This window comes from Epithele typhae (genome assembly GCF_022376455.1).
Source record: "Epithele typhae strain CBS 203.58 chromosome Unknown BXZ73scaffold_4, whole genome shotgun sequence".
Classification (NCBI taxonomy): Eukaryota; Fungi; Basidiomycota; class Agaricomycetes; order Polyporales; family Epitheliaceae; genus Epithele; species Epithele typhae.
The window spans coordinates 45,608-67,915 of NW_025954195.1; the positions used below are offsets into that span (position 1 = coordinate 45,608).

General features: G+C 58.5%; 7 protein-coding genes across 7 annotated transcripts; 3 read left to right on the forward strand and 4 right to left on the reverse strand.

Moving 5' to 3' along the window:
- Positions 1-66: 66 nt before the first annotated feature.
- On the forward strand, positions 67-1,208 carry BXZ73DRAFT_87445 (Manganese/iron superoxide dismutase; the record flags this gene model as incomplete). Its single annotated transcript, XM_048024568.1, has 3 exons — positions 67-295; positions 355-479; positions 531-1,208. 3 exons carry the CDS (start codon positions 67-69, stop codon positions 1,206-1,208), a joined length of 1,032 nt encoding a protein of 343 aa, XP_047881821.1.
- A 257-nt stretch (positions 1,209-1,465) lies between these two features.
- BXZ73DRAFT_40489 (clathrin adaptor mu subunit) lies at positions 1,466-3,521 on the reverse strand (the record flags this gene model as incomplete). Its single annotated transcript, XM_048018586.1, has 8 exons — positions 1,466-1,631; positions 1,688-2,068; positions 2,505-2,577; positions 2,631-2,692; positions 2,745-2,995; positions 3,047-3,159; positions 3,214-3,425; positions 3,484-3,521. The coding sequence occupies 8 exons, from the start codon at positions 3,519-3,521 to the stop codon at positions 1,466-1,468; spliced, it is 1,296 nt and encodes a 431-aa protein (XP_047881822.1).
- Positions 3,522-3,743: 222 nt separating this feature from the next.
- BXZ73DRAFT_40186 (cytoplasmic tRNA 2-thiolation protein 1) lies at positions 3,744-5,137 on the reverse strand (the record flags this gene model as incomplete). The annotated part of the gene is made up of 7 exons (XM_048018525.1): positions 3,744-3,872; positions 3,932-4,029; positions 4,089-4,279; positions 4,330-4,444; positions 4,491-4,725; positions 4,778-4,896; positions 4,951-5,137. 7 exons carry the CDS (start codon positions 5,135-5,137, stop codon positions 3,744-3,746), a joined length of 1,074 nt encoding a protein of 357 aa, XP_047881823.1.
- Positions 5,138-5,265: 128 nt separating this feature from the next.
- On the forward strand, positions 5,266-8,279 carry BXZ73DRAFT_40495 (ARM repeat-containing protein; the record flags this gene model as incomplete). Its single annotated transcript, XM_048018589.1, has 13 exons — positions 5,266-5,557; positions 5,608-5,761; positions 5,821-5,905; positions 5,955-6,044; positions 6,095-6,469; positions 6,491-6,581; positions 6,633-6,905; positions 6,956-7,035; positions 7,085-7,201; positions 7,257-7,399; positions 7,454-7,901; positions 7,969-8,097; positions 8,127-8,279. The coding sequence occupies 13 exons, from the start codon at positions 5,266-5,268 to the stop codon at positions 8,277-8,279; spliced, it is 2,430 nt and encodes an 809-aa protein (XP_047881824.1).
- A 164-nt stretch (positions 8,280-8,443) lies between these two features.
- Positions 8,444-10,227, reverse strand: BXZ73DRAFT_87449 (cell adhesion protein byn-1; the record flags this gene model as incomplete). The annotated part of the gene is made up of 9 exons (XM_048024569.1): positions 8,444-8,606; positions 8,664-8,844; positions 8,903-9,017; positions 9,079-9,242; positions 9,308-9,435; positions 9,489-9,552; positions 9,606-9,750; positions 9,801-10,013; positions 10,072-10,227. The coding sequence occupies 9 exons, from the start codon at positions 10,225-10,227 to the stop codon at positions 8,444-8,446; spliced, it is 1,329 nt and encodes a 442-aa protein (XP_047881825.1).
- Positions 10,228-10,433: 206 nt separating this feature from the next.
- BXZ73DRAFT_97068 (NAD(P)-binding protein) lies at positions 10,434-12,151 on the forward strand (the record flags this gene model as incomplete). The annotated part of the gene is made up of 8 exons (XM_048027244.1): positions 10,434-10,469; positions 10,615-11,040; positions 11,097-11,118; positions 11,174-11,320; positions 11,368-11,410; positions 11,461-11,594; positions 11,650-11,658; positions 11,712-12,151. 8 exons carry the CDS (start codon positions 10,434-10,436, stop codon positions 12,149-12,151), a joined length of 1,257 nt encoding a protein of 418 aa, XP_047881826.1.
- An 897-nt stretch (positions 12,152-13,048) lies between these two features.
- BXZ73DRAFT_40638 (alpha/beta-hydrolase) lies at positions 13,049-19,359 on the reverse strand (the record flags this gene model as incomplete). Its single annotated transcript, XM_048018616.1, has 16 exons — positions 13,049-13,305; positions 13,370-13,431; positions 13,497-13,818; positions 13,875-13,971; positions 14,021-14,080; positions 14,134-14,211; positions 14,267-14,293; positions 14,347-14,458; positions 14,528-14,581; positions 14,639-14,712; positions 14,797-15,130; positions 16,962-17,134; positions 18,065-18,271; positions 18,481-18,526; positions 18,729-18,826; positions 18,988-19,359. 16 exons carry the CDS (start codon positions 19,357-19,359, stop codon positions 13,049-13,051), a joined length of 2,373 nt encoding a protein of 790 aa, XP_047881827.1.
- Positions 19,360-22,308: the final 2,949 nt, after the last annotated feature.

Consider the following 22,308-nt stretch of genomic DNA (forward strand, 5'->3'; position numbering starts at 1 on the left):
AGTGTCCGTCACTCTGCTCTCCTCGCGTGCTCGTCCCGGCCTCCGTCCCCTCCCTCGTCTCTCGCTATGTCTGCGTTTGGGCTCCGGGCTACTGCAAGCACATCGCGCACTGTGCGCCTCTCCGCCGTCTGCGCACGGTCATGTCGCGTCCAGTCACGAGCACTTCACGCACGCAAGCAGCTTGCCTATCCGGTGGAGGAGGGCATGGGGACCTTCTTGCCCCCGCCGGCATTGAAGATGATTTCGGAGGACTACCAGCAGGGTCTGTTGGACAGGCTGAATGATCTCGTTCGAGGTGCGTGCACCTCGCTCTCTGTGACGCGCCCTTCTGAGTTCCTGGCTGGCATTCTGTAGGTACGGAGTTCGAGAACAAGAGCATTGTCCAGACCGTTGTGCAGGCAGCAAGGGATCCTAGCAAGGTGCTCGAGTTCAACTACGCATCAGAAGCCCTCAACAACTCTTTCTTCCTCGACAGCCTAGTGCGTCGTCTCCTCTCTGCGTTTCTCTCACCTCTCACCCTTCCTTCTCAGAAACCTCCCCCAGCGGACGCCGCGTCGCACGAGCACGCACTCACCGGCACAGGCCTGCTCACCCGCATCCGCACCAACTACGGCTCCCTCGCACAGTTCCAGTCCTCCTTCTCCGCCGCGACCCTCGGCATGTTCTCCTCTGGCTGGCTCTGGCTCGTCATGGACCAGTCCGGCAGCGTCGGCATCGTCCCCACCTTCGGCGCAGGCACCCTCCTCGTCGCCTCCTCCCAGACCTCCGCCGCGCTGGAAGAGTTCCGCGCTTTGGTCGGCGACCCCGTGCTCACTCTCAGCGAGCTCGACGGCCAGGCACCCGCGTTCACCTCGCCCACGGACCCCTCGCTCAACCGCCTCTTATCCGCGGGGACGGGCGCGAGCTCGCCATTGACGGGTGCACCCATCGGGGGCGGGGTCCCAAGCCCCGCGGACCCACACGCGCGGAGCATGTCGACGTTGCCGCGCCCGAGCATGGCTGAGGCCGCCTTCGACTCGGCGCAGCCCAAGGGCGGGCGCTTCGTAGGCAGGACGCTGTTCCCACTCATGTGCGTGTCCGTGCACGAGCACGCGTGGGTCAGCGCCGGGTACGGAGTGTGGGGCAAGGAGGAGTACATGAAGCGCTTCTGGACCGTGCTCGACTGGGAGAAGGTCCAACGCATCTACACGAATATCTTGCGTGGATGATCGAGTAGGAAGGTGCTATCAGGAATGGAGAGGACGAGCTGGTCGTGCGGAGGGCAGCTGAGAGCCAGACGTGCGTACGTTCACGGCCCACACATCGTTACTATGCTCGTGCTTCGTACCATGTGCACCTCGCAAGTTTTTATCTTCATATAGTCATTAGAGCTCAAAAGTACTTCTTAATGCTGTCCATTTTCTCCTCGCAAGCGGCGCGACCCTACGGCCTCGAAGCAAATACTTGTACACGCGAGCCCTAATGATCACCACCTCCACTCGATGTTGCCTCGCGAGGCCCCCCGCATACCCTTGTAAGGCTTGTACGACTCTCCAGTCAGCTTGAGCTGCTCAATCTTGATGGCCGAGAAGTTGTACGCTGGGAGGTCGAACGTGATGCGGAACGCGCGTGCAGGCCGTGGATGCTCGGCCCTAGAAAAGCCCCAAAACAGTAAGCTCAAGCCGTCAACTCTGCTGGGGGCACTCACGTCGAAGTGAACGTCCCGCGGAGGGTGTACGTCGCCGAGGGCATCACCTGCTTCACCTCCCACACTAGCGTCTTCGTGCGCGGGTTGAACGTCCACGCCGCGTTATGCGTCAGCACGCAGCTCGCGCCCGTTGCGCCCTCGCCGAGGTAAAGCTCTACGCAGACGTTCTCCATCGTGCGCGTCGTCAGGCGCGAGTTGAGCGCGAGGTCGAGGGTGCCGCCGTTCGGGCCGTCGAGCGACACGGACGGGCGGAGCGCGATCGGGATGGCGGACTGGGCGATGGCGGAGGCGGTAGCTGGGGAGTAGCGGTAGTCCATGAGCTTGAAGCGGCCGTCGGGAGGTACGAACGAAAGCACTTTGTCGCGAGTCCAGCGTGCGAGACTATGGGTTGACAAACATGAGTAAGTTGCTTGCAAATTGGAGCAGTTTTGAAGGCCCTGCTACGGTCACTACACATGCAAGGATCAAGCCTAGCACCGGCTGGGATAGAATGCGAACGATTCGCACTTTGCAGCCCATCAACGGCACCGACGTACGAGACAGTTTGAGTGATCGTTGTCTGCGTGTATTGGTTCCAATCGATACCAAGGAGGCATAATGAATCTTGGAACTCGCTGTGGATCGTGGATGAGGTTTCGACCAGGCCATAGACACGCTTGCTCGGTCTTGGCCTGGGATCTCAGCAAACCAAGCAAAGAACATGGCCAAAACATGGGACTAGTTCTGGTCATGCTCTTTGCCTATCTCGTGAGGAGGTAATTTGCCGCCGAAGACATGAAAGGAAGAGAAAGGAGGAGCGATTGGGCAGGGAACATACCGTACACATGGGTGAAATGAGCAATCAACCAAGGAAGCAGCGTTTGAGAACGTCAGGAGAAGATCTGGTGTTCCTGTGGTCGCCTATCAAAACACATTCCTCCATGGAGGATGATGAATATGCTACCTGATAACTTGCAGTTGGTGTTGACCTGCCCCCATACTGCACTTGTTACTGGGGTGTCGTTCCTACGCCCTGGCTCGATCGCGGTTGACAGCGAGCAGAAATGGAATCACTCACTTGTTCACAATCGCCTCCAGCACTTCCACAACATCAAAGTAGATCTCGTTGTTGTTGTATCGCACGCCCGCTTTTCGCCAAGGTATTGGAGAAGCGAAGGGATGCGAGTTGGACGAGGTACTTGCGAGGCCAGAAACGCCGGCTACCGAAAGCACTTTGTGGAGAAGAGAAGGCGGTAGGACAATATCACGCAGCGCATTGGGAGATGTTGTCAAAGGATGCCCGCCGGCATCGAGGGTTTCTTCCAGGAGCTATGTAGGCGTGTCCCGCGGCTGTTCGTGAAGTTGTGGAGCGGGACCTACCTGATATACGGTGTCAAAGTTGTCTTTCAAAGTCTCCGCGGACAGATGTCCGAAGTACTCCTGCAGAATGTCGACAAAGGTTTGCAAGAAAGACAGCGCATACAGTGGGTCAACTGGTAATAGATTTTACTGAGCCTGCCCACTGCACCAAGTGAACGAGTACGCACCATCGCCGCTCACGGGACATAGATATCTCAGCTCTCCTCTTTGAATATGACAGCACGCGCTGGGATTATCAATATCAAGTGCAGGGACGTAGAGCACGGTGTCGACGTCTGATGGTCGTGAAGCAGCGGCGAGAGCGGAATTGAGAGCGTCGATGTGGAGAATGGGGTATGCCGGTGGAAATCGGTGAAAGCCAGACTGTACAATAGGTCGCCTTGACATTAAGTGTGAGAGAGGCAAATGCATGCGTGGATAAACAGGTCAGAGCGCACCCTGCGTTGTCGAGGATGATGAGCCCGTCGATGGCCATGATCAACCCGTAGTCCGTGAATCACGGTGTGTGCCAGTCTCCCCAGGTGTGTGCCGCCCATAAGCTACTTATGTTCCGATGTTTTCGGACTCCACGACGCTACTTGATGCCACGATGTTGTATTATAAGAGTGCATGGCTCCAGATGATGCGTACAGCTACGTGCGAGATATTAAAGATACAACTCTAGAAATCTACGATACATGATGGTCAAACGGGGAATCTACGCCACACTCAATTCCACGGACGATGACTCTTGTACTCTACCTGGAGGCAGTTGGAACAAGGGAATGGTGCGCAGATTTTCTGGTTGAGGCCCATTGGCATCGAGCTTCTTCCTCGCTCTATCGGTCTGAACATATGCGTATCATCAGTTGTAACGCAAAGACAAGTCGTGATATAACGACTCACCACTGCTGCATTCACCATCCCGCGCTCCAGGCCTTCTAACAGAGTACAAGCCTTGCATAGTTCATTACTTGACATGTAACCGCATCGTCGGCAGGTTTCTGATAGCGTGCAAAACTGGATGAGCCGCCGTGCACAACGAGGTTCAAAGGGTACTCACGCTGAGTTTTCTGAGCAGCTTTAACGTCCTCTTTTATCTCGAATGCCTCTCCGGAATGTATTATATCAATGATGGCACTCGGACGTGCGGCCTCAAGGTCCTTGAGAAATGCTCGAGCGTGGCCTCTGTAGGCATCGGGAGAGTATATGCATTCGGTAGAGAAATAGTCCAGCTTCTTGAAATACGCATACCTACAAATGTGTCAGCTTTTGTCATTGGCTCACTCACAGTAACTACAGACATGACAATTTCTTTCTCATAAGCGTACTTGAATGGCTTGGAGCGCTTGATCGTGTCTTCTCCTTGAGTACATATTGAAGTACAACGACCCAGACGAGCGATGTCGCCGCGCATGACTACATAGAATGAGTCGAGACTGGAAACCAACATGGCGTCACTCACTGTTCATGAGAACGGTCTCCGCAATGTCGTCCGCGTTATGGCCAGTGACAATGTGATCGACATGAAGAATAGCAGCTCCTCGGTCAAGTGCCTGTCTTCTGAAAACACCGCAGAAAGTGCAGTTGTTTTTCTTGCCGATCTGAGCTACGATAGCATCCATGGTCCAGCCATAAAGCTCGTCGTATGATAGGATTTTCAGTGGCATATTATACTGCTGTTGGTTACGCTTCACAGTCTGTGATTGTGCATTTAGAGGTTGGTCTTATACTACGACTGGGCACACCCACCTCCAGGGAGTCATCTCGATAACCAGTGATCCCTTCGTCTATAGACAAGAGGAAGAGTTCAAGGCCGTAGTCATAGCGTTCATTCAGAGTCTTCATTACATGGGCAAGTACAGTAGAGTCTGAAAAAATGTGCAGTAAGTTCTGAATCGTCAAATCTCTGAGACTGAACATACCCTTTCCGCCAGATGCGCCAATTGCTACCCGATCTCCGCGGTTGAAGAGACGAGCCTCAGTAATGGTGTTGTGCACCTCCGTCTCAAAGACATAGAAGAAGCACTCCTTGCAAATTTGCTGTCCAGTCTTCGGCCGCTTTAGGATGGCGCGGGCGTTGTCGCAGAGAGCGCAAGTTCGCGGAGGCATCGTCGCCGTCGAGGTCCAAGATCTGCAGACGTTCCGCCGGCCCGACTCGAGAGCTCAATTTCCTCTAGCGCCTGCTGCCCACGATCACATTTCTCCCTCTCCCATCTCGCTGCTTCACCCAACTCGCCATGCCTCGGGAAAACCGGAAGAGAGGAAAGAAGCACAAGAAGAAGGCCGACGAAGAGCAAGACTCTCATGGGGCTCCTGAACCGCGCTATGAAGAGGCCTCAGAAGTCGTTGAGGACGCGGGGCCTTCTTGGATCAAGCCTGCTCGCGAGGACACCGTGGACATGAATGCGCCCTTCGGTTACGTCGACAGCGAAGTGAAGGCATATTTTCGTACGGTGGATGTGCAAATTCGGGAGTGGCAGAACGCGGCACCTGAGCCGGACGGGGACGAGGAAGTGGATCCAAACGAAGGTGTGTTGCACCCATCGTGCCGGCTGGGATTCTGAACGAACGCTGTGCAGACCGCCGCCTTTTCTTCATGGCTGCTTTGAGCGAAATTTCAGAGAAGGAAAAACAGCTTGCGACGGATCCTGACTGTTCTACCATCCTTGAGCGCATGGTCCATTCAATGGACGACTTCGCGCGCCGTGTTTTCACGGACCGTTTGAGCGGCTCGTGAGTAGAAGCTCTCCTGCGTGCTCAATAGCGCGTCTGAACTGAACACAGATCGTCAGGCTTGAGCAACTGAGCAAGCACCGGTTTGCATCCCATGTATGCCAGACTCTGCTCTCCACCGGAAGCGAGACCGTCTCACGAGAGGTGCGTTACGAACACCTACCCATTCTTTTTTGGAACCTAAGAGCCGCAGACGCGAGGGATCTTTCCTCCTATCCCAGAATCGGAAGAAGACGCAGGAGAACTCAGAACGTTTGCTCAGTTGGTCCTGGATGCTTGCGAGGTACGTTCAATGTGCTAGCCAGGGAGTGCGACTCAACTTCTCCTTCTTAGGAGCTTCTTCCCTCAATGCCGAGTCTTGTTATGGACCAATTTGCATCACATGTTCTTCGAACCCTTTTACAAGTCCTTGCCCCGGACGTCCTGTCCACCGCTGATGACCTTGGCGACGCTGGAGGGAAAGTTCGTTCCAAGAAGAGCGCCGCGTACAAGGCTCGACAAGGTCCCATGAAATCCGTTTTCACAGACAATCAGCGGTCCCTGCAATACAGTGCCAAGCACACGCCCAAGGAGTTCCGCAAAGCCGCCAAGAACATCACCTCAACTCTACGAGAATCGCTAGGGGAGAACGAGGTCCGAGCAATGGCGGCCAACCCGGTTGCTAGTCCAGTCCTGCAGGCAAGCGATTATCCGTGTGAGTATGAAGGTGTGCTTACTGGAAGGGCATAGATGCTCCTCGAACTAGAGGCGGCGTACGGAATGGCAGACTCACCAGGGTCGCTCATGGATCATGCTTTAGTCGGCCTGATCACATCCCTTCGTAAGGTTTTCCCCATTACGACGCATCTATCTTTGCTGACATTGGATGCAGACAACGATCCTGAGGCAGACGCTCCAGAGTCTGACTATCTCACGACACTCCTGCGGGACCCTACTGCATCTCATCTTCTCGAGGCCCTTGTCCAACGATCACCGCAGCGTGTATTCGATGTCTTGTGGAAGACCTATTTCATGGGAAAGTTGCACAAGTTAGGCGTACATCCTGTGGCCAACTTCGTAGTCGCGAAAGCCTTCGAACGACTAACAGCCGAGCAGCTGGTTTCAGCTGTGGATGAAATAAGAAACGTCGCGACGAAAGTTGTCAGTGAGTAACAGTCAATACGCCCTCACACTAAATCTCATTTCTCTTGACAGAGAATGCTCGCATCGGTGTCCTTCGAGCACTCGTCGACCGTGCATGCATAGTGCAGGGTGGTGCTGAAGAAGTTGTGCTTGTATGTGGCTAGTCCTGCTCTTCAATGACGACTGACTGATGTTCTACAGCTCATCTCTAGCGCGTTCGAACTAGATGGTGCAGAGGACAAGTCTACACATGTTCAGTGCATTTTGCGACTGCTGAGTCCTGAGGTCAGTAGTATGTTCCGCGAGCCTGTCGCTGCCGTGCTCACGTATTCTTTTACAGGATTACGCTCGTGCATCGGAGTCGGCAAGCAAGGCCACAGAGGGTAATCGTGATGGAGAGCCCCGACATAAAAAGAGGAAGACCGAGGATCCCTTAGAGCCCAAGACTCAAGGTGCGGTCCTCCTACAATCAATCCTCAGGCTACCTTCTCCCCACAATGACATCGTACTCGATAGGTGTGTACACATTCGGCTTCTAATCTACCCCCACTGATCCCTCGCACATAACAGCATCTGCACCTCCTCGCCAGAGACCCTCATCGAGATGTCCCACCACCCCACCTCCTCCCGCATCCTCGACGCCCTCCTCACTTCCACCACCGTCCCTCCCAAAGCCCGCCGCACGCTCACGCTTACGCTCCTCCCGTACCTCCCCGCGCTCGTCGACGACCGCATCGGCTCTCGTGTCGGAGAGCGGCTCTTCGCCGCCGCGGACCCCTACCTACGCGAGAAGATCGCGCGCGCCGCCGCGCCGCATCACGCCGCGCTCGCCGGCTCGTATTTCGGCAAGTTCTTTGTACGCGGCCTCGCGCTTCACGTCCTCCAGCGCGATCCAGAGCGTTGGAAGGCGATGCAGGCGGAGGAGAAAGAGCGGCAGCGGGCGCAGATAGACGCTACGGGCACGGTTCCCGCGCAAAGCACGGACATGAGGCGCGGAGCGGAGGAGAAGCGGAGCCAAGTCGGCTCGAAGGCCAAGGATCAGCCCGCATCTGCACTGGAAGACACGATGAGGGACATGCGTCTAGGAAGGGGAAGGGGAAGAAGACGGGCGGCGGCCAGACGAGATTGACGAAGTATTTGGCGCGCTTGGTGGCAAGGTCAAGAAGGCCGAGCTTGCTGCGAGGGATGCTCAGGCTCGGCCTAGCGAGGATGGGGTCGGGAGGGCGGGCGGAAGGTAGCCAAGGAAAGCGGGGAGAAGGGGGAGAAGAAGAGTAAGAAGAAGCGGAGGAGAGACGAAGACGGAGAAGAGCGTGGGGGCGCCGCGGGGTTGGAAGATGTACTCGGCGCCATTCGCTCTGCACCCAAGGAGGAGAAGAAACGAAGGCATAAGCATTAGCTATGAGTGTCACAGATCAAAAGTATGATACAAGTATAGTACCAGGACAAGTCGGAAACTCTGCGCAGTGCCGCTATACTACCTCTTTCAGTACTTTTGGCTTCCTTGTAGGAGATGAAACCGATAAACAACAACATCGGTACAATACACTAGGTAAGATATTCTTATGCCATAGAGACGTCCCCGTCTGCATCAGGTCTCGGAGCCCCTCGCTCGACAGAGTTGACAAGCTCTCTGCGAACCTCCGCACTGATTTGAGGATGTGGGTTCACACGTATGACATCCAGCAGGGCGTCCTTCTGGTCCGGTGTCAAATCTGCTGCGTATCTTACCGAGCGGAAACACGTCAGTTTCGTGTTCATCGGGGGAAGACCCATGACATACCTTTGGCAGAACACGAGGAGGCTCTGATGCCAAAGCACGGGGAGCTTCTCCGCGTCACCCGCTTTCCGGGCTTTGTACGTGTTAGAGAGACGGATGAAGTGGAAGATAAGTGCGTCCACGACTTTGTACGGCAGCGCATGTTTCTTGTCGAGAAGCACCCGAATGAACAACGAGTTGGCGCCTGGTAACAAGCCGTGTGAGGCCGAGATAGTTCAGATACAATTGTGATGTGAGCTCACCCGAGTAGTCCATATTAGCGAGTCGCATGAGAGCGGCCGCCGAGTGGCCGAGCGGGATTTTTACTTTCGCGAGAACCGACGCGACAATGGCAGCCTCTTGTAATGTACAACCAGTCTAGAATGCTCAGGGTCACAACCGGCGTTACAAACAAAAGTCTGAATCCAGGGCTACGCACGCTCAAGAGCGGGAACACGATCCCCTTGAACACCGCGCCAGGCTTGTACATTGAGCGTTTGAGACTCTCGTAGAAGTGCACATTGAGCTTCCGATGGTTCTTGTTTTTGCGCGCGCCTTCCCGCGTGAGCCGAATATCTTCACGTATTGCATCCAGCAGCACCACTTCAAGGAACAACGTGCTTGAGGCGGCTTCATTTGCGATATGAAGATCCGTGTCGCAGCATGACATGCTTGTGGTGACCAGTTTTCCGGGTGTGTGAGCGACAAAATACGGGCCCACTGGGGCAGAGAAGGGATGATTTTGAATGGCTTTGGAAGCGGGCCAGATTTGTATCGGGTCAGCATTTGACCGACTCTGGGGCTCTAGTGAGGGGACGTCGTGCCAGTTTCAACAGATATGAGCCATACTTTGAATACACTTCCACAACTTTCGGATCGAGTCCGGCCGCCGGATCTGGCGCACGATTTGGGTCTGCCAAAGTCCTGAGCAATGCTGCTGACCAGTAACAAATCGCTTACACAGACCGGCAGCTTTGTCGCGCGCGACGTCGGGTGACCCCGCTTCCAGGTTTTCAAGTTTCGAGAAGATAATGTCAGCCAGTGTTCTCCGGTCACCGATATTGGGCGGGAGCATAGCGTCAAGGGCCCTCATGTCATCTTCATCAACTTCCTGGCGAGCATGTCATCAGCCTGTGAGGTTTACTGCGCTCTCTTACTCACAATCTCATCAATTTCCTCTTCGTCATCATTCTCAAACTGGTCGAGGTCGAGGTCATCCTCATCTTCAAACGAAGGACCGCGAGGTGCGGTGAAGCGCCGCTGGGCTTCATCCTCGTCCTCGTCTTCGTCGTCCAGCTCTTTGTCGTCGAATTCGTCCTGCTGGTCGCGCGCGAGCTCAAATATGCGGCGCGAGGTCTTTGGGTCGAGAATAGCCTGCGTATGGAAGAAAAGATGAGGAGGCTATGGTGGACCGTGATGGCGGTGAACAGACTTCTCCGGCCTCTTCCTCGTCGTCCTTTGCGCGCGATTTTCGGCGGCGGCCTGGCTGGGAGACGCGGCCGTATTTTGCGTGCACCTCGTCTTCGCCGAGCTGGACGTGAAGTGGGTCGTGCTTGGGCTTCGCAGGGGCCTTGGGGGCTTTGGGCATGGTGGGCGCGGGGAAAGCGGGTGTATGCACGGACGCTGGCGCAGAACTTTTCTTGGACGGGCGATCGATGCGATGCGACGGCAGGGCCGCGCCGGGCAATTGGCGACGGTCTACTGAATTTGAGCGCGCGCGAGCGGCCGCCTCTTCTCGTATAAGTACCTCCCCCGCCCAACCCCGGCCTCGTCGCCCGCGTCGCCTCCCCCGCCATGTCTGTCCAGTCCACTCCATCTTCTGTCGCGCCGGTATGTGCCTCCCCGCCTGCCCTCCCTCACTCGTCGCCCTCCATCTGATGCGAGACATACCGTCCCGTTCCCCTTCGACATTGCACACCACAAATAACCTCACCTCCTCCTGGTGGCCTTGTGGTGCTCATAGTTCCCTCCTCAGATCCGCACTCTTGACAAGACCGGAAATGTCATTTCTACTGTTGGTTTCCAGAGATTCGGCTTCGACTGTGAGGTCCCCCTAGACGTCCTCCGCGCTCTCTACCTCCGCCCCCACTACGTTATCACCGCTGCGCCCGGCCAAAATGGCCACTCCGAGATCCAGGAAGAGGAGACTGAACACGCCAAGTTCACCGGGGCGTATGGCGCGTATCAATCTAAATCTATCTTCCATCCCGACACCCAATCTATCTCCTACACTACCCTCTCCCGCTTCCCCCCCGTCAAACTCCTCGCGCCCTCCCTGCGCAAGCGCATCCTTGTCACCGGTGGCGCCGGCTTTGTCGGTTCTCATCTGGTCGACCGCCTGATGGTTCTTGGCCATGAAGTCACCGTCCTCGACAACTTCTTCACCGGTTCCAAGACGACTGTCAGCCACTGGATCGGCCACCCAACTTCGAGATGGTCCGTCACGATGTCGTCGAGCCGTTCATGATCGAATGCGACCGTGCGTCGTGTCATTGGTCCCACTGCAGCTGGGCGAACTAATCCCGAAACTGTAGAGATCTATCATCTTGCCTGTCCTGCTTCTCCGCCGCACTACCAGTTCAATGCCGTGAAGACGATCAAGACGTCTTTCATGGGCACCTTGAACATGCTTGGTCTTGCGAAGCGTACCAAGGCCCGCTTCCTCATCACCTCGACCTCAGGTGCGTTTTCGCCTCATGCGTGAAGGCTGCCGTCTCATTGCTATTAGAGGTCTACGGTGACCCCGAGGTTCACCCGCAGCCCGAGGACTAGTCAGTGTGACGTCCCCTATCCCATCCGCAGAACCTTACTGGCTTTCCAGCTGGGGTCACGTCAACCCCATTGGGCCCCGTGCATGCTATGATGAGGGCAAGCGCGTCGCGGAAACCCTGACATACGGCTTCCACCGCCAGGACGGCGTTGATGTCCGTGTGGCGCGTATCTTCAATACCTACGGTAGGCCATCAAACTCTCTGTTTGTCGGCCATCTGCTCACAACGTCCCAATTTAGGCCCCCGCAGTATGCTCGGCTTCACAAGCCCGTACCATGCTGCATGCTGACATCGATCACAGTGAACCCTTACGACGGTCGCGTCGTCTCCAACTTCATCGTCCAGGCCCTCCGCGGGGAGGACATGACCGTCTACGGCGACGGCAAGCAGACGCGTTCCTTCCAGTACATCCACGACCTCGTCGACGGCCTCATCGCGCTCATGAACTCGGACGAGACCCGGCCGGTGAACATCGGCAACGGCGACGAGTTCCAGATCGGCGAGTTCGCCGAGCTCGTCCGCGAGATCGTCGAGAAGGTCCAGACCGAGGACGGCCAGCCGCCCGAGCGCCGCGTGAGCATCATCCACAAGCCGATGCCCATGGACGACCCGCAGAAGCGCCGCCCGGACACGACGCGCGCGAAGGAGGTGCTCGAGTGGCAGCCGCGCTGGACCGTCCGCATGGGCCTCGAGGAGATGGTGCGCTACTACAAGGCGAAGATGATCGAGGGTAGCCTCTAAACAAGCCCGCGCGCCGCGGCGCGCACAACACACGACGAGGGGACCACCGCCGCGGTGCGGTTGCCATCAATGCATCTATAGACGATCCTGATGCTCCTGCCTCCACGGACGCTCCCCCCTCCTCTTTCCGGGATTTCGACAAGTTGCTTGATGCTGCTCTCTCTCCCTGGCTCTCCACGGCTCTCGGTCAAGCTCCGTCGCTTTATTACCACACAACCACACTAGAGAATTTCCTCAGTACATACGACCGTTCGATGCGTGCGTGTATCAATGAAATGTAATCCGATGCTTTTGGTTAGACTATCTGGCGCACAGCGCGTCCTCTGCAGTCTCAGTGAGCCCTGGCCCTAATTCCGATCCGTCAGGAGCGGCCTGACCGGACGTTTCAGACCCTGGCGTACGAGTACTAGTGACACCTCGTCCAAACCTCTTGAAGATGAAGAGGGAGGGGGGACGCGCATACGATAGCGAGTATGTTATTACTAGTTGTATCAACATATGTAAGCACAACGAGCGTTATGTATGTACAGTATACTTTTCCGTCTAGACGTAGGCAGGAGAATGGGAAAGCGAACGAGGGGGCCGCAAAACAAGCAGGTAGAAAGAGATGATGTATCCGACGTGCACTGGACAGAGCGTAGCTGCGAAGCAGGATGAAAGACAAACGGACGGACGGACGAGCAGAGAGATAAGCAGAGGAGAATAAAGCAGGGTGTACAGTAGGTACTTAGCCATGTGCACGCGCGGCGTCACGGGGCATCGGGATATAGACATCGTGTGGTCATAGTTATACAAAGGATGGAAAGAAAGAGAGAGTGGGTGTGGGGTCAGGCCATAAACAAATGAACGGACCGGCGGCGCGAATGTCCTGGAAAAGAAGAGCCCTCGGGACCGGTCTCATCCTCGCAATAGACGGCGCTGCAAGCTCGTCCCCGCGCCGGACGCGATGACCTTCGCCATCGAGCCCTTGATGACGTGTTTGTCTGCGGGGCTCTGTGGGAGGACCGTCGCACGACGGATACGCGCGACCTGCTGCGCTTCCTGCGTGACTGGCTCCGAGGGCATGAAGATGACCGAAGCCTCTTCGACGGGTGCGACTGGTCGACGCACGGCAGGACGCTTCTTGTCCTTTCCAGATCCGGGCTGTTTGATGTCTGCACCGCGAGGCATAATTAGCATCTCCTCGTGGACTCAGCTGCAACATGCGCAAACACATACTGGAGTAAGAGAAGCCGTCCGTGCTCGAATCCAGCCAATGCTCGTCTTTTCGTTCTGAGTATCTGGTAAGACCGCGAAACACGTCAATTTTCCTGCCTCACGCCGTCCGCAGCGACGAAGTACGTACTTCCGCAGCGGGCGGCCGTCAGGTGCCAACGGCGACAGCGCGTTCTGCTCGCCTTCGCGATAAAGGCTGTACAGGTCTTCCTGGCTTTTGCGGACTTCTTCCGTTACGCAGCAAAAGGACAGAGGTGAGCTGGCATCGCGTTCCGATATTGATGGGTCGTCACGGAACTCGGCGAGGAGGTCGAGTGCCATCTGCATCCGCTCTAGTAGAGGTATCTCTGGAGCAAATAGGTCGCTCCGCGCCGATTGCTGCCGCGTGAGGAATTTGTTGAGGACCTGGTTTACGATAGAAGAGGAGAGCAGGCTGAGGTAACCATGCGTGGCTAGACCAAATATATATGAGGCTATCTCCGATGGTGCACGGCGAGAGGACACTCACCTTTCACTGTGAAGAGCTGTGCGGTGTCTGGAGCATTGACCAACGCTTGTCGAAGCTGTTGCGCGTACTCCATGGGATGTGTTTGACTTCGCTCGGCCTGACGATCCATCAACTCAGGGACCTTCGCAGCAGAAGATGGCACTAACTTGGATGATGAGGACCGGGCAGCGAACATTAGCGAGTTCATGTGCCGACATGGGTGTCCGCTGTGCAGAGTGGGCTCGGATGTGATGTGCGTCAAACAAAATGAACGGCTCACATTAAGGATAAGGTTGACATTTTGAATAACGTGTGATCGTCGGAACGGAGGATAATGTACTTCCCAGTGCGCCACAAGCTTAGAGCACAGCGCCCATAAGAAGAGATTCGCGTGATCATCGCGATGCACTCACCTCATCAATGAAATCTGGATGTGCGTCCTGCAGGAGGGTTTGAGCGACACCGCGCATACATGGAGTCCGCCACGACGCACCTGAGCGTAGCAGTTGACCATTTCCTTGCACGCCGTCTCGAAGGACTCCAGGTCCTCCGCATAGCACCACAGGTGGCTGAGCTCCTCGAAGGCATCAAAGATGGACTTGAGTCTGTGATGGGTGGCCCGTTAGGCTGATGTCGCGCGTCGCGGGAAGGGAACGTGGTGTGTGGGGACGCACTCTGTTTGCGGCGTGACGTTACAGAGCGTCAGGCTGAGGCAGAGCTCTGGAAAGCTGCGCGTGGCACGGTCGATCAGTGGGCCACAGATTGGTGGCTGAGGGTGGACGTACAGGGCTGCGAAGCGCAAGGCGGCGAGACCAAGGAGCTCGGGCGCGAAGATGTGGGCGGGGGGCAGTTGGAGGTGCTGGACGCGCGCGAGGGGCGCCAGAAGGGGGGAAGAAGCTCAGGTGCTGCGCGGTGGTGTGTGGGGGCAAGGGAGCGGACTCACGTAGAAGCAGTAGGCGAGGTCTGCAGCGACGACCCAGAGATCATAGCGCCCGCTGGGCCTGTAGAGGGACTTGCCAGTGATACGAGTGTCGAAGACAACGATGTTGAAGTTGGCATTCAGGCGGTTATCGTTTATTTGGGGGTGTGTCCAGGTCGAATCGAGGAAGGTGGGATGGAGCATGACGAGAGTGGGCTTCCTGGGATCGAAGCCGCTGACGGTGCCGGCAGGGGAATTGGCAGTGTACCATATGGAGGCGTAGTCGTTGGTGTTGACGAGGTCGACGAACGGCATGGCGGGGGCGGCGCGGCGGGGAGGAGAGAGTGGAAAGGATACACTAGCTCACAACCGACTATGCACGGACTCAGGGGGTCACGGACATCGCCAGCCAACGCTCGCTAGTGATGCGTCCTGCCATAACCGACCCGCGTATAATTCTATCCACATGCACACCAGGTCCGGCGCCCCTTCCTGCTCCCTCCGCTCCCCGCTTCAATCTTCTCATCAAGCAGAACACGCAGGGCGCCAAGACGAGACACGGCAGGCCGAGAGGTGGACGGAGATGGGCGGCGAGACGGTGCGCGGTGAACGGGTCGGGTCGTCGTTTGCGTTTAGCGTTCATTTAGGCTCACTCAAACAGGCCCCATCCGCTGGCCAACCGCCTAGAAGGGCAAGTGTGCCCACCGCGCACAGATCCCGCCCTGCACTCGTCACATCCCGCTCTCTCCTCCGCGCACAAGAACCAGGCTCTCTTCTAGCGCTGCTTCTGGCCCAGGGCGCTCGCGCAATTTACATCCGCCTCAGGGCGCCTCCCAGGCTGGTACGCGTCGCAGAAGCCAACACACGTATTGCCTCTTGCGGTCTCGCCTACATCAATGAAGCATTCATTTCCACCTGTGGCTGCATGCGGGAGGGCCTTGTGCGACTGCTCAAATGTGTGGTGGCATCACCGCCATCTAGGCAACGTCAGGCCTCGGCGTGATCTGGACAAGCACTCACCGTTATTATGTCAACGGTGTGCCTCATGTGGATTCTGGAAGGATGCAAAAAGCCGGTCCCTGATCTGACTCCGAACCGCACCCCGAGTCTGGCAAACACAGTGTGACGTCATAACACAAGTGTTGAATGCTCTCGACCTGCTCCTTGAACTGTTCTCTTGCTTCCCGTCTCTGTTACCCCGCTCATGACGCTCTGTAGATGCCCATCGTGGCGCAAAGTTTCACCCTACCGCAATGTACAAATGGCTGAGCCTTGCGGCGTACATCTACTCGTGCCATAGTCATATTGCTGTACAACGTCGATTGCACCTCTTTTTCCGGATCCGTCAACTTCCAGGTTCAATTAATTAGCTTTGAGTACAGCATAGTACCCTCCATACCCATTTTGCTATGAAGTGAATATCTCGAACTCACTCCGACTTCATCACGTGCACGACACGTCTAATCACCTCGATGTTTCTGATCAGCTTAGGAAGCTCATGATAACATGCTGACTCGCACAGATGCTCAGGACCTCCGTACGCCTGGTTCCACCCAATTTCCACAACTTCGGACAAGTGCTATGAACTACTCATCGTCCTACGCTAATGAGCTTATGAGGCACCGCGGCCGGTCTCGATCGCAATGCAGCGCCATCTAATGCCTCCGCTCGATACTTGGCACCCGACGCCGAAGGTTAATGCCCGAAAGTGGTGCGCGCAGCCTCAATTTGTGCGCCGACACTGCAATATCCTGCGGGCGAGATGCTTTCCCTTCCACTCATAATTGCCCCTCGCCCCGCTTGGTAACGAACGTCGCGCCCCGCGCGCCGCGAGCGCACACCCAATAAGCATTTCGAACCGCCGCAATTCCCGGAGCCCCTGAGCGTCGACTCGCGATCGCGTCGCCCGGCCGCCCGCGTTGCAGCGCGGGCTTGGCTGAGCTGACGTCGGGCAGACAGTCATCATGAGTTCCGCATCTGCGCCGCTCCACGCGCGCCCGGTCAGACGAACCAGGCTCGGGCGTCGGACGGACGTATGTCGCGGCTCCGATCGCGGTCGAGGCCCAGCTGCTGCTTTGGCTGTCGGTGCGGTGCAGTGACCGGCGCGCGCCGATCGCCCTCGGCGCCACACCTTGCGAGCTGCACTGGACCTCGATCCCACACGACCGAGACCGACCGCCCGCGCGCACTCTAAACGCGAGAGCAGCGTCGATCGCCGGTGCGCCGTTGCGGTGCAAGCGGCCAGGCCCTGGCTTGACCGCTGCACCCACAACAGGGGGCAGCCGTGCGCTAACTCCGTCCGCGGCCCGTCGTGCATCCGCGGCCCGCGGCGCGCGAGCGTGCGTATGCAGACAGGGGCGCACTAGAGGCCCCGTTCACTGCGGTGCTTGGAGCGGCGCACTCGCTTGGCGTGCGCGATGGGGCCGCCGGGAGCGAGGATCCGGGAGCCTGGATGCGGGTCGGGGAGGAGCGAACTGCGGGTTGACCGGCCGCGGACGGGGCCCGTGCAGCGCACCGGCCACTGGGTCCCGGTCAGGAGTCTGTCGGCCGTCGAGCGCAGCTAGCTCGACCTGTTCGCATTTGTGGCGCCGCCCGGCAGCGCTGGAATGTGTGTCGGGAACAGCCTGACCGCCCGAAGCCGGTCTTCACGGTGCGCCCACGGATCTCATCTTATCACAGTGGAGGGCCTCGCGCGTCAATCAGCGACTGGTAGTTGACAGGAAGAACATACAGAGCTGAGGAACGCGGGGGCACGGTCGCCGACGACACCGCGCACGGGATCTGCAACCGAACCCGTCGCGAACGGGGGGGGGGGGGCGGTGAAAGACGTCGAACGGGTGAGTTGCGAGCTGTGCGCGAACACGTACGATTAGTCCTAGAATAGCCTGCGTCCGCCGTGGTAGAGTCCCCCAACTCCATTCCATTCTCTCTGCGCATCTGAAGTCTGAACGTTTGAACGACCGAGATCAAGCGCCTGCGGCACCGCGTCCGGCGACCAGTCCGGCGAGCACTTGAATGACTTGTTGCTGGCGCTGTTGCGTCCGATGCGGGAGCAGAAGGGTGGGCGCATCGAGATGGATGGGAGAGGACACGACACGGTTCGGCCATCACCATTGTCCAGATCAGATCCCGGAGGTGACGGCAATTGGAATCCGAGTCGTGTCGGCGGCCGTCGAGCGTCGGTGTTCCGTCCGTGCGTGTGTCAAGTTGGCACAGGGGCGGGGATGGGGGCAGAGTTGGGCGTCAGTGAACGCAGCTCGAGCCAGTCTCAGCGCGTGGAAGCAAGGAACACACAAGCGTGGCGCATGGAAGACTCGGAGTCCGAAATGAGTGTGGGCGCACGCACCTCGCGGTCCGGGCCGTGCGAGGTGAGGAACATCGCGGGCGCGTGCCAGCCCTCGAGCGCGGCCTGCTGCCTTGCCACAAGACCATCCCATGCGGGCAGGGCGCGGTCGCGGTCGAAGCGACGAAGCTCTGCACGGAAAGTGGCCGATAGCGACTACGTGGCCGGCGCGTGCGCCATGATATGGGTGAGGCGAAGCGAGACGGGGACAATGTCGCCGAAGGTGCGAAGAGCGAGAACGTGGCGGGGCCACGATCGAGGTGTAGCCAAAAGATGGACGCGTGGAAAGCGAGGCCGGGAAACGTGCGGGGGTGATCAGACGGCACATCAGATGTGAACATAGAACGAGAGAATGAAGGCCTCACGTCGGCTTCGTATTGGGTGAAACCGGTCACACCGACAATACTCGCTCTGCAGAGTTGAATGGAAGGATTGCACGAGTTAGCGATTGAATCCGTAGGATCATCGGACCAAATCCAGAGTCGTAGCAACAGCACGCCGGAGGGACGGATTGCCGTAGGCCCGTGGAGGCATGGAAATGCCTGCCGGGGATAGTCGACCAGGAAAGGAACGTGCCCAAAAGACCCGAGATGCGCGGACCAATAGCACTCACTGTGTACGTGCAGCTCTGACCTTGTCTTCGTGCTTGCGCTGGATACCGAGGCGCTCTTTCCAGAGTTGGCGCTCCAGCTCCGTCTGTTCTGTCCGAATCTGCCCAGCGATCCGGTACGGCGTCAGCACATGCATGCTCAGCACGTTTCGGACCGCGCTCCCCGTCGTGTAGGGCGGAGATCGACACGCCCGTGCGAAGGGCGCGAGGGCGAGATAAGACGAGAAGGAGAGTGGAGGGTACGATCGGGCATTGAACTTACTGCCGTTAACACCTTGAGAAACTCCGGATCTTCCGCTAGCCGCGCGAGGTGGGGAAGCGCTTGCTGGAACGTGCACGTTCTCATATCTTGCGGGGGCGTGTGGGGTGCTGGCGCGTCCAGCTTCAAGGACTGGTCTAGAGCCGGACCGAACTCGGGTTGGACCCCAGAGGAAGGGCCTGCGGGGCTTGTATACGTCGGCTGAGGCTCTGCATACGAGGGGGGGCCGGGTACCGAGTCCGAAGGGTGCGAAGTCTCGCCTGGAGGCAGGAGCGCCGCACTGGGTCCGCCAGACGACGCCTGCAGCTGCGAAAGAAGCGCTGCGACGGACGGACCGATACCGATGGGTGCTGGAGGTCGGTTCAGGGAAGGCATTTCGGGAGCGGGATGGGGCTCATCAGCGTGCGCGGGAGCGGGATCTTCTGTGTTGCTCGTAGATGGCAGTGTTTCAGCCTCTTTGGGGAGTTCACCGTCGCCCGTCGCCCCAACTGCAGGTGCGGTCTCGGCGACATTAGCGGTGGTCGAGTTGACGATCCTTTTCCACGTCTCAGAAGCTTTCAACTGCTCAAGCAGAGCTTGTATGGCAGCCGGATCCTGTGCATAATAGGTTAGCGTAGTGGGCGAAAGAGCTCGAGAGCAATGTCTGACACTGATGTTTGAAGTGCTCATGGTGGTGTGCACGATCCAACCACAGGCGGCAGAGCCCGGACACCCGCCGCGCGTCGTGCGTAACGCGTGACCCGATTGGTGAACCAGTCTCTTCGTCGTTCGATTAGATCGGGATGCACGACAGATTTACTTTTCTGTCACGCTGCTCCCGTGGTCACGTCGGGCCGTGACGCTCCCTGAGCGCGGTCACGCCGATTCTGATCTGAGCTAATCTTGAGATTAGTACTTGGACGATGCACTGCGAACAGCGGACATGGTGGTGCACTACTAGGCGTATCACTTGGCAAGGGTAGAGTCGTGGAGAAACCTAGGGTATGATGTTAGGGCGAACCACGAGCGCGGAAACTGCCGCACGCGTGCCCGATGTGTGCTCGTTCATGGGGAGTGCAGTGAGGCTGATCGACCCAACTCCGCGGGATTGCATTGTAGCCCTCTTGGACAACATCGGCCCAGTGCGAGTACTACAAGGCAGCGCGCAGCCCGGACTCAATGATCGAGTGCAGCGCGTTGCTTCTCCCGTCCATCTTGGATGCGGGCCTCCCACGTCAGGTCGTTGAGGGCGCATCGCACACGCCCGCGGCGCGCGAAGCTGTGCAGGAAGGAAGCGGGAGCGTGGTAGCTGGACTGGCCGGTGGACACGCATGCGCATCCCATTGAACGCTTCCCGCGAAGCGTTTCCCCGGGGTCTCGGGCTCCCGATGCTCACCCTCACACTACTTCCCATCGGTCTCTCGGCCTCCGCATGCACGCTGATTTGGGCGAGCTGCATGACCTGCAGAACTGTGATCGAAGGGTGATAGCGCAGAACGCTATGATTGGAAGCCGTGAGTGCATAGCGCAGACGTCTTCTGTGGGTGCTCTATTCGACGGCGATCTCCATGGGGCACATCGTCCGCAGCGAGATGCACCCACGCAAGGACGGCGAAGGTGACCTACGGCACCCCGGCGTTCTCCGGCCGATGCACTGAGTGCGCACCCCACGACAAGTATGGGGGTGATCGGCGCCACCATGCGGGCGTCGTTCAACGAGCGGGTTGATCTGTTCGGAGCAGGAAGCCTCGGTGGAGGCGGAGACGGCCTTGCCATGGAGATCTCGAGACGCACGACGGCGCTGCACACCCGATGCGGCCATTGGTGTCGTCCTCGGTTGCTCGGACCAACTGCCGTGCGGGCGCCGAGTTTCGTGTGTTTGACATCCAGCACTTTCTCTGACCTGTCGCGGCCGCCTCGCGTTGCAGCGTGGCATGGCACATGTGCGTGAGGAAACGTTTACGTGAGCCATGGCCCGGACATTTCGACGCGGGCGGCTGGGCCCTCAGGCGGCCGCACGATAGCCATGCTCTGCACACGCCCGGAGGGAAATGAGATCGTTGTTCGACGTTGCTCATGAGCTGATCCCCCGGTCGCGGGCGCCGGGGTGGGCGAGCGCTGCGGGACGGGCGGGGCGGCCGGCGACAGGTAGGAGACCGGGGTGATGCCAGGTACGGTCGACAATGTAAAGTTGTGGCTGGGCTGGAAGGGGTCGAGGTTGCGTAACGGCTGGAGCCCGGGTACCGTTCGGATAATTGCCGTGGACCCGCGCACGGCGGCGGAGGACGGAGAAGGGACGGAAGACGCGGGCGGGCTCGACGATGCCATAAGATGCGGTAATGGAGCCCGTGGCGACGAGCGACGGCGGCACACGACTGCAGCGCCTTGAGCTGGGAGCGGGACGTGCCGACGCAGGACGGTGGTGGCCGGGGCCGGGCAGGCGTCGGAAACGGCGGGCGGAAAGCCAAAAGCAGCGTGCTTCGGACGGGGAGGTGAAACATGGCGACGCGCGCGGCGAGGCGAGGCGCAACGTGCACGGGCGTGAACGGCGGGACGAGCGCAGCATGCACGATGCTGTCGACAGGGATCGGTTTCGAATGTGGGCAGACCAATTAGTGGGGGTCGCTCGGGACATGGGCCGGGAGGCGGGCGGCGGGCGGGGGTGTGTCCAGACGCGACGGGGACGAAGCCCAGAGGACGGCGAGCGAGGGGCAGATGGCAGTGGACCCCCCCGCCAGGGCCAGATATGGGTGAACGAGTGTGCGGCGATCGGGAGGCGGTTGATATACGGCCAAGAAAGGTACGGTGGTTGATGGGCCCCGATTGGCTGCCGGATCGGATGCGAGGACAATGTCGGGCCGCGAGTCTCTGCCTGCACGCAGCGCGAGTCGTCGCAAGGCCGCCTCATGGCGCGCATGCACGACAGACGCGAGCCGGGGACGTGCGCTGGACGCGAACGCGACGGGCCTCGACGACGGGCGCCGCCGTCCGTCGCGGGCGGGAGGGCGGGCGGGGCGCGCCGAGTGCTCAGTCAGGGTGGTGCGCGGGCGGCAATGGGCAGGCGTGGCGGGCGGCGGGCGTCGTGAGGCGGTCTCGGAGGAGGGAGAGGGGCGCGTGCCGCCGTTGTGCCGCCGGGTGTGCGGTTTACGCATGCCGTCCAAAAAGACTAAATGAAGGAATTTTTGGGAGGCGCCCAGCGTCGGCCCTGTTGCGCGTGTCTGGACCGGCGTAGCACGTGGGAATTTGGCTCGGTTGCCAACGGGCGTCCCACAAGTGCCCGCCTCGCCTCTTGTCATCCTCTGTCCTCATCTTCTCCCCCGTCTTCCCCTCCGCCCTCCACCACCT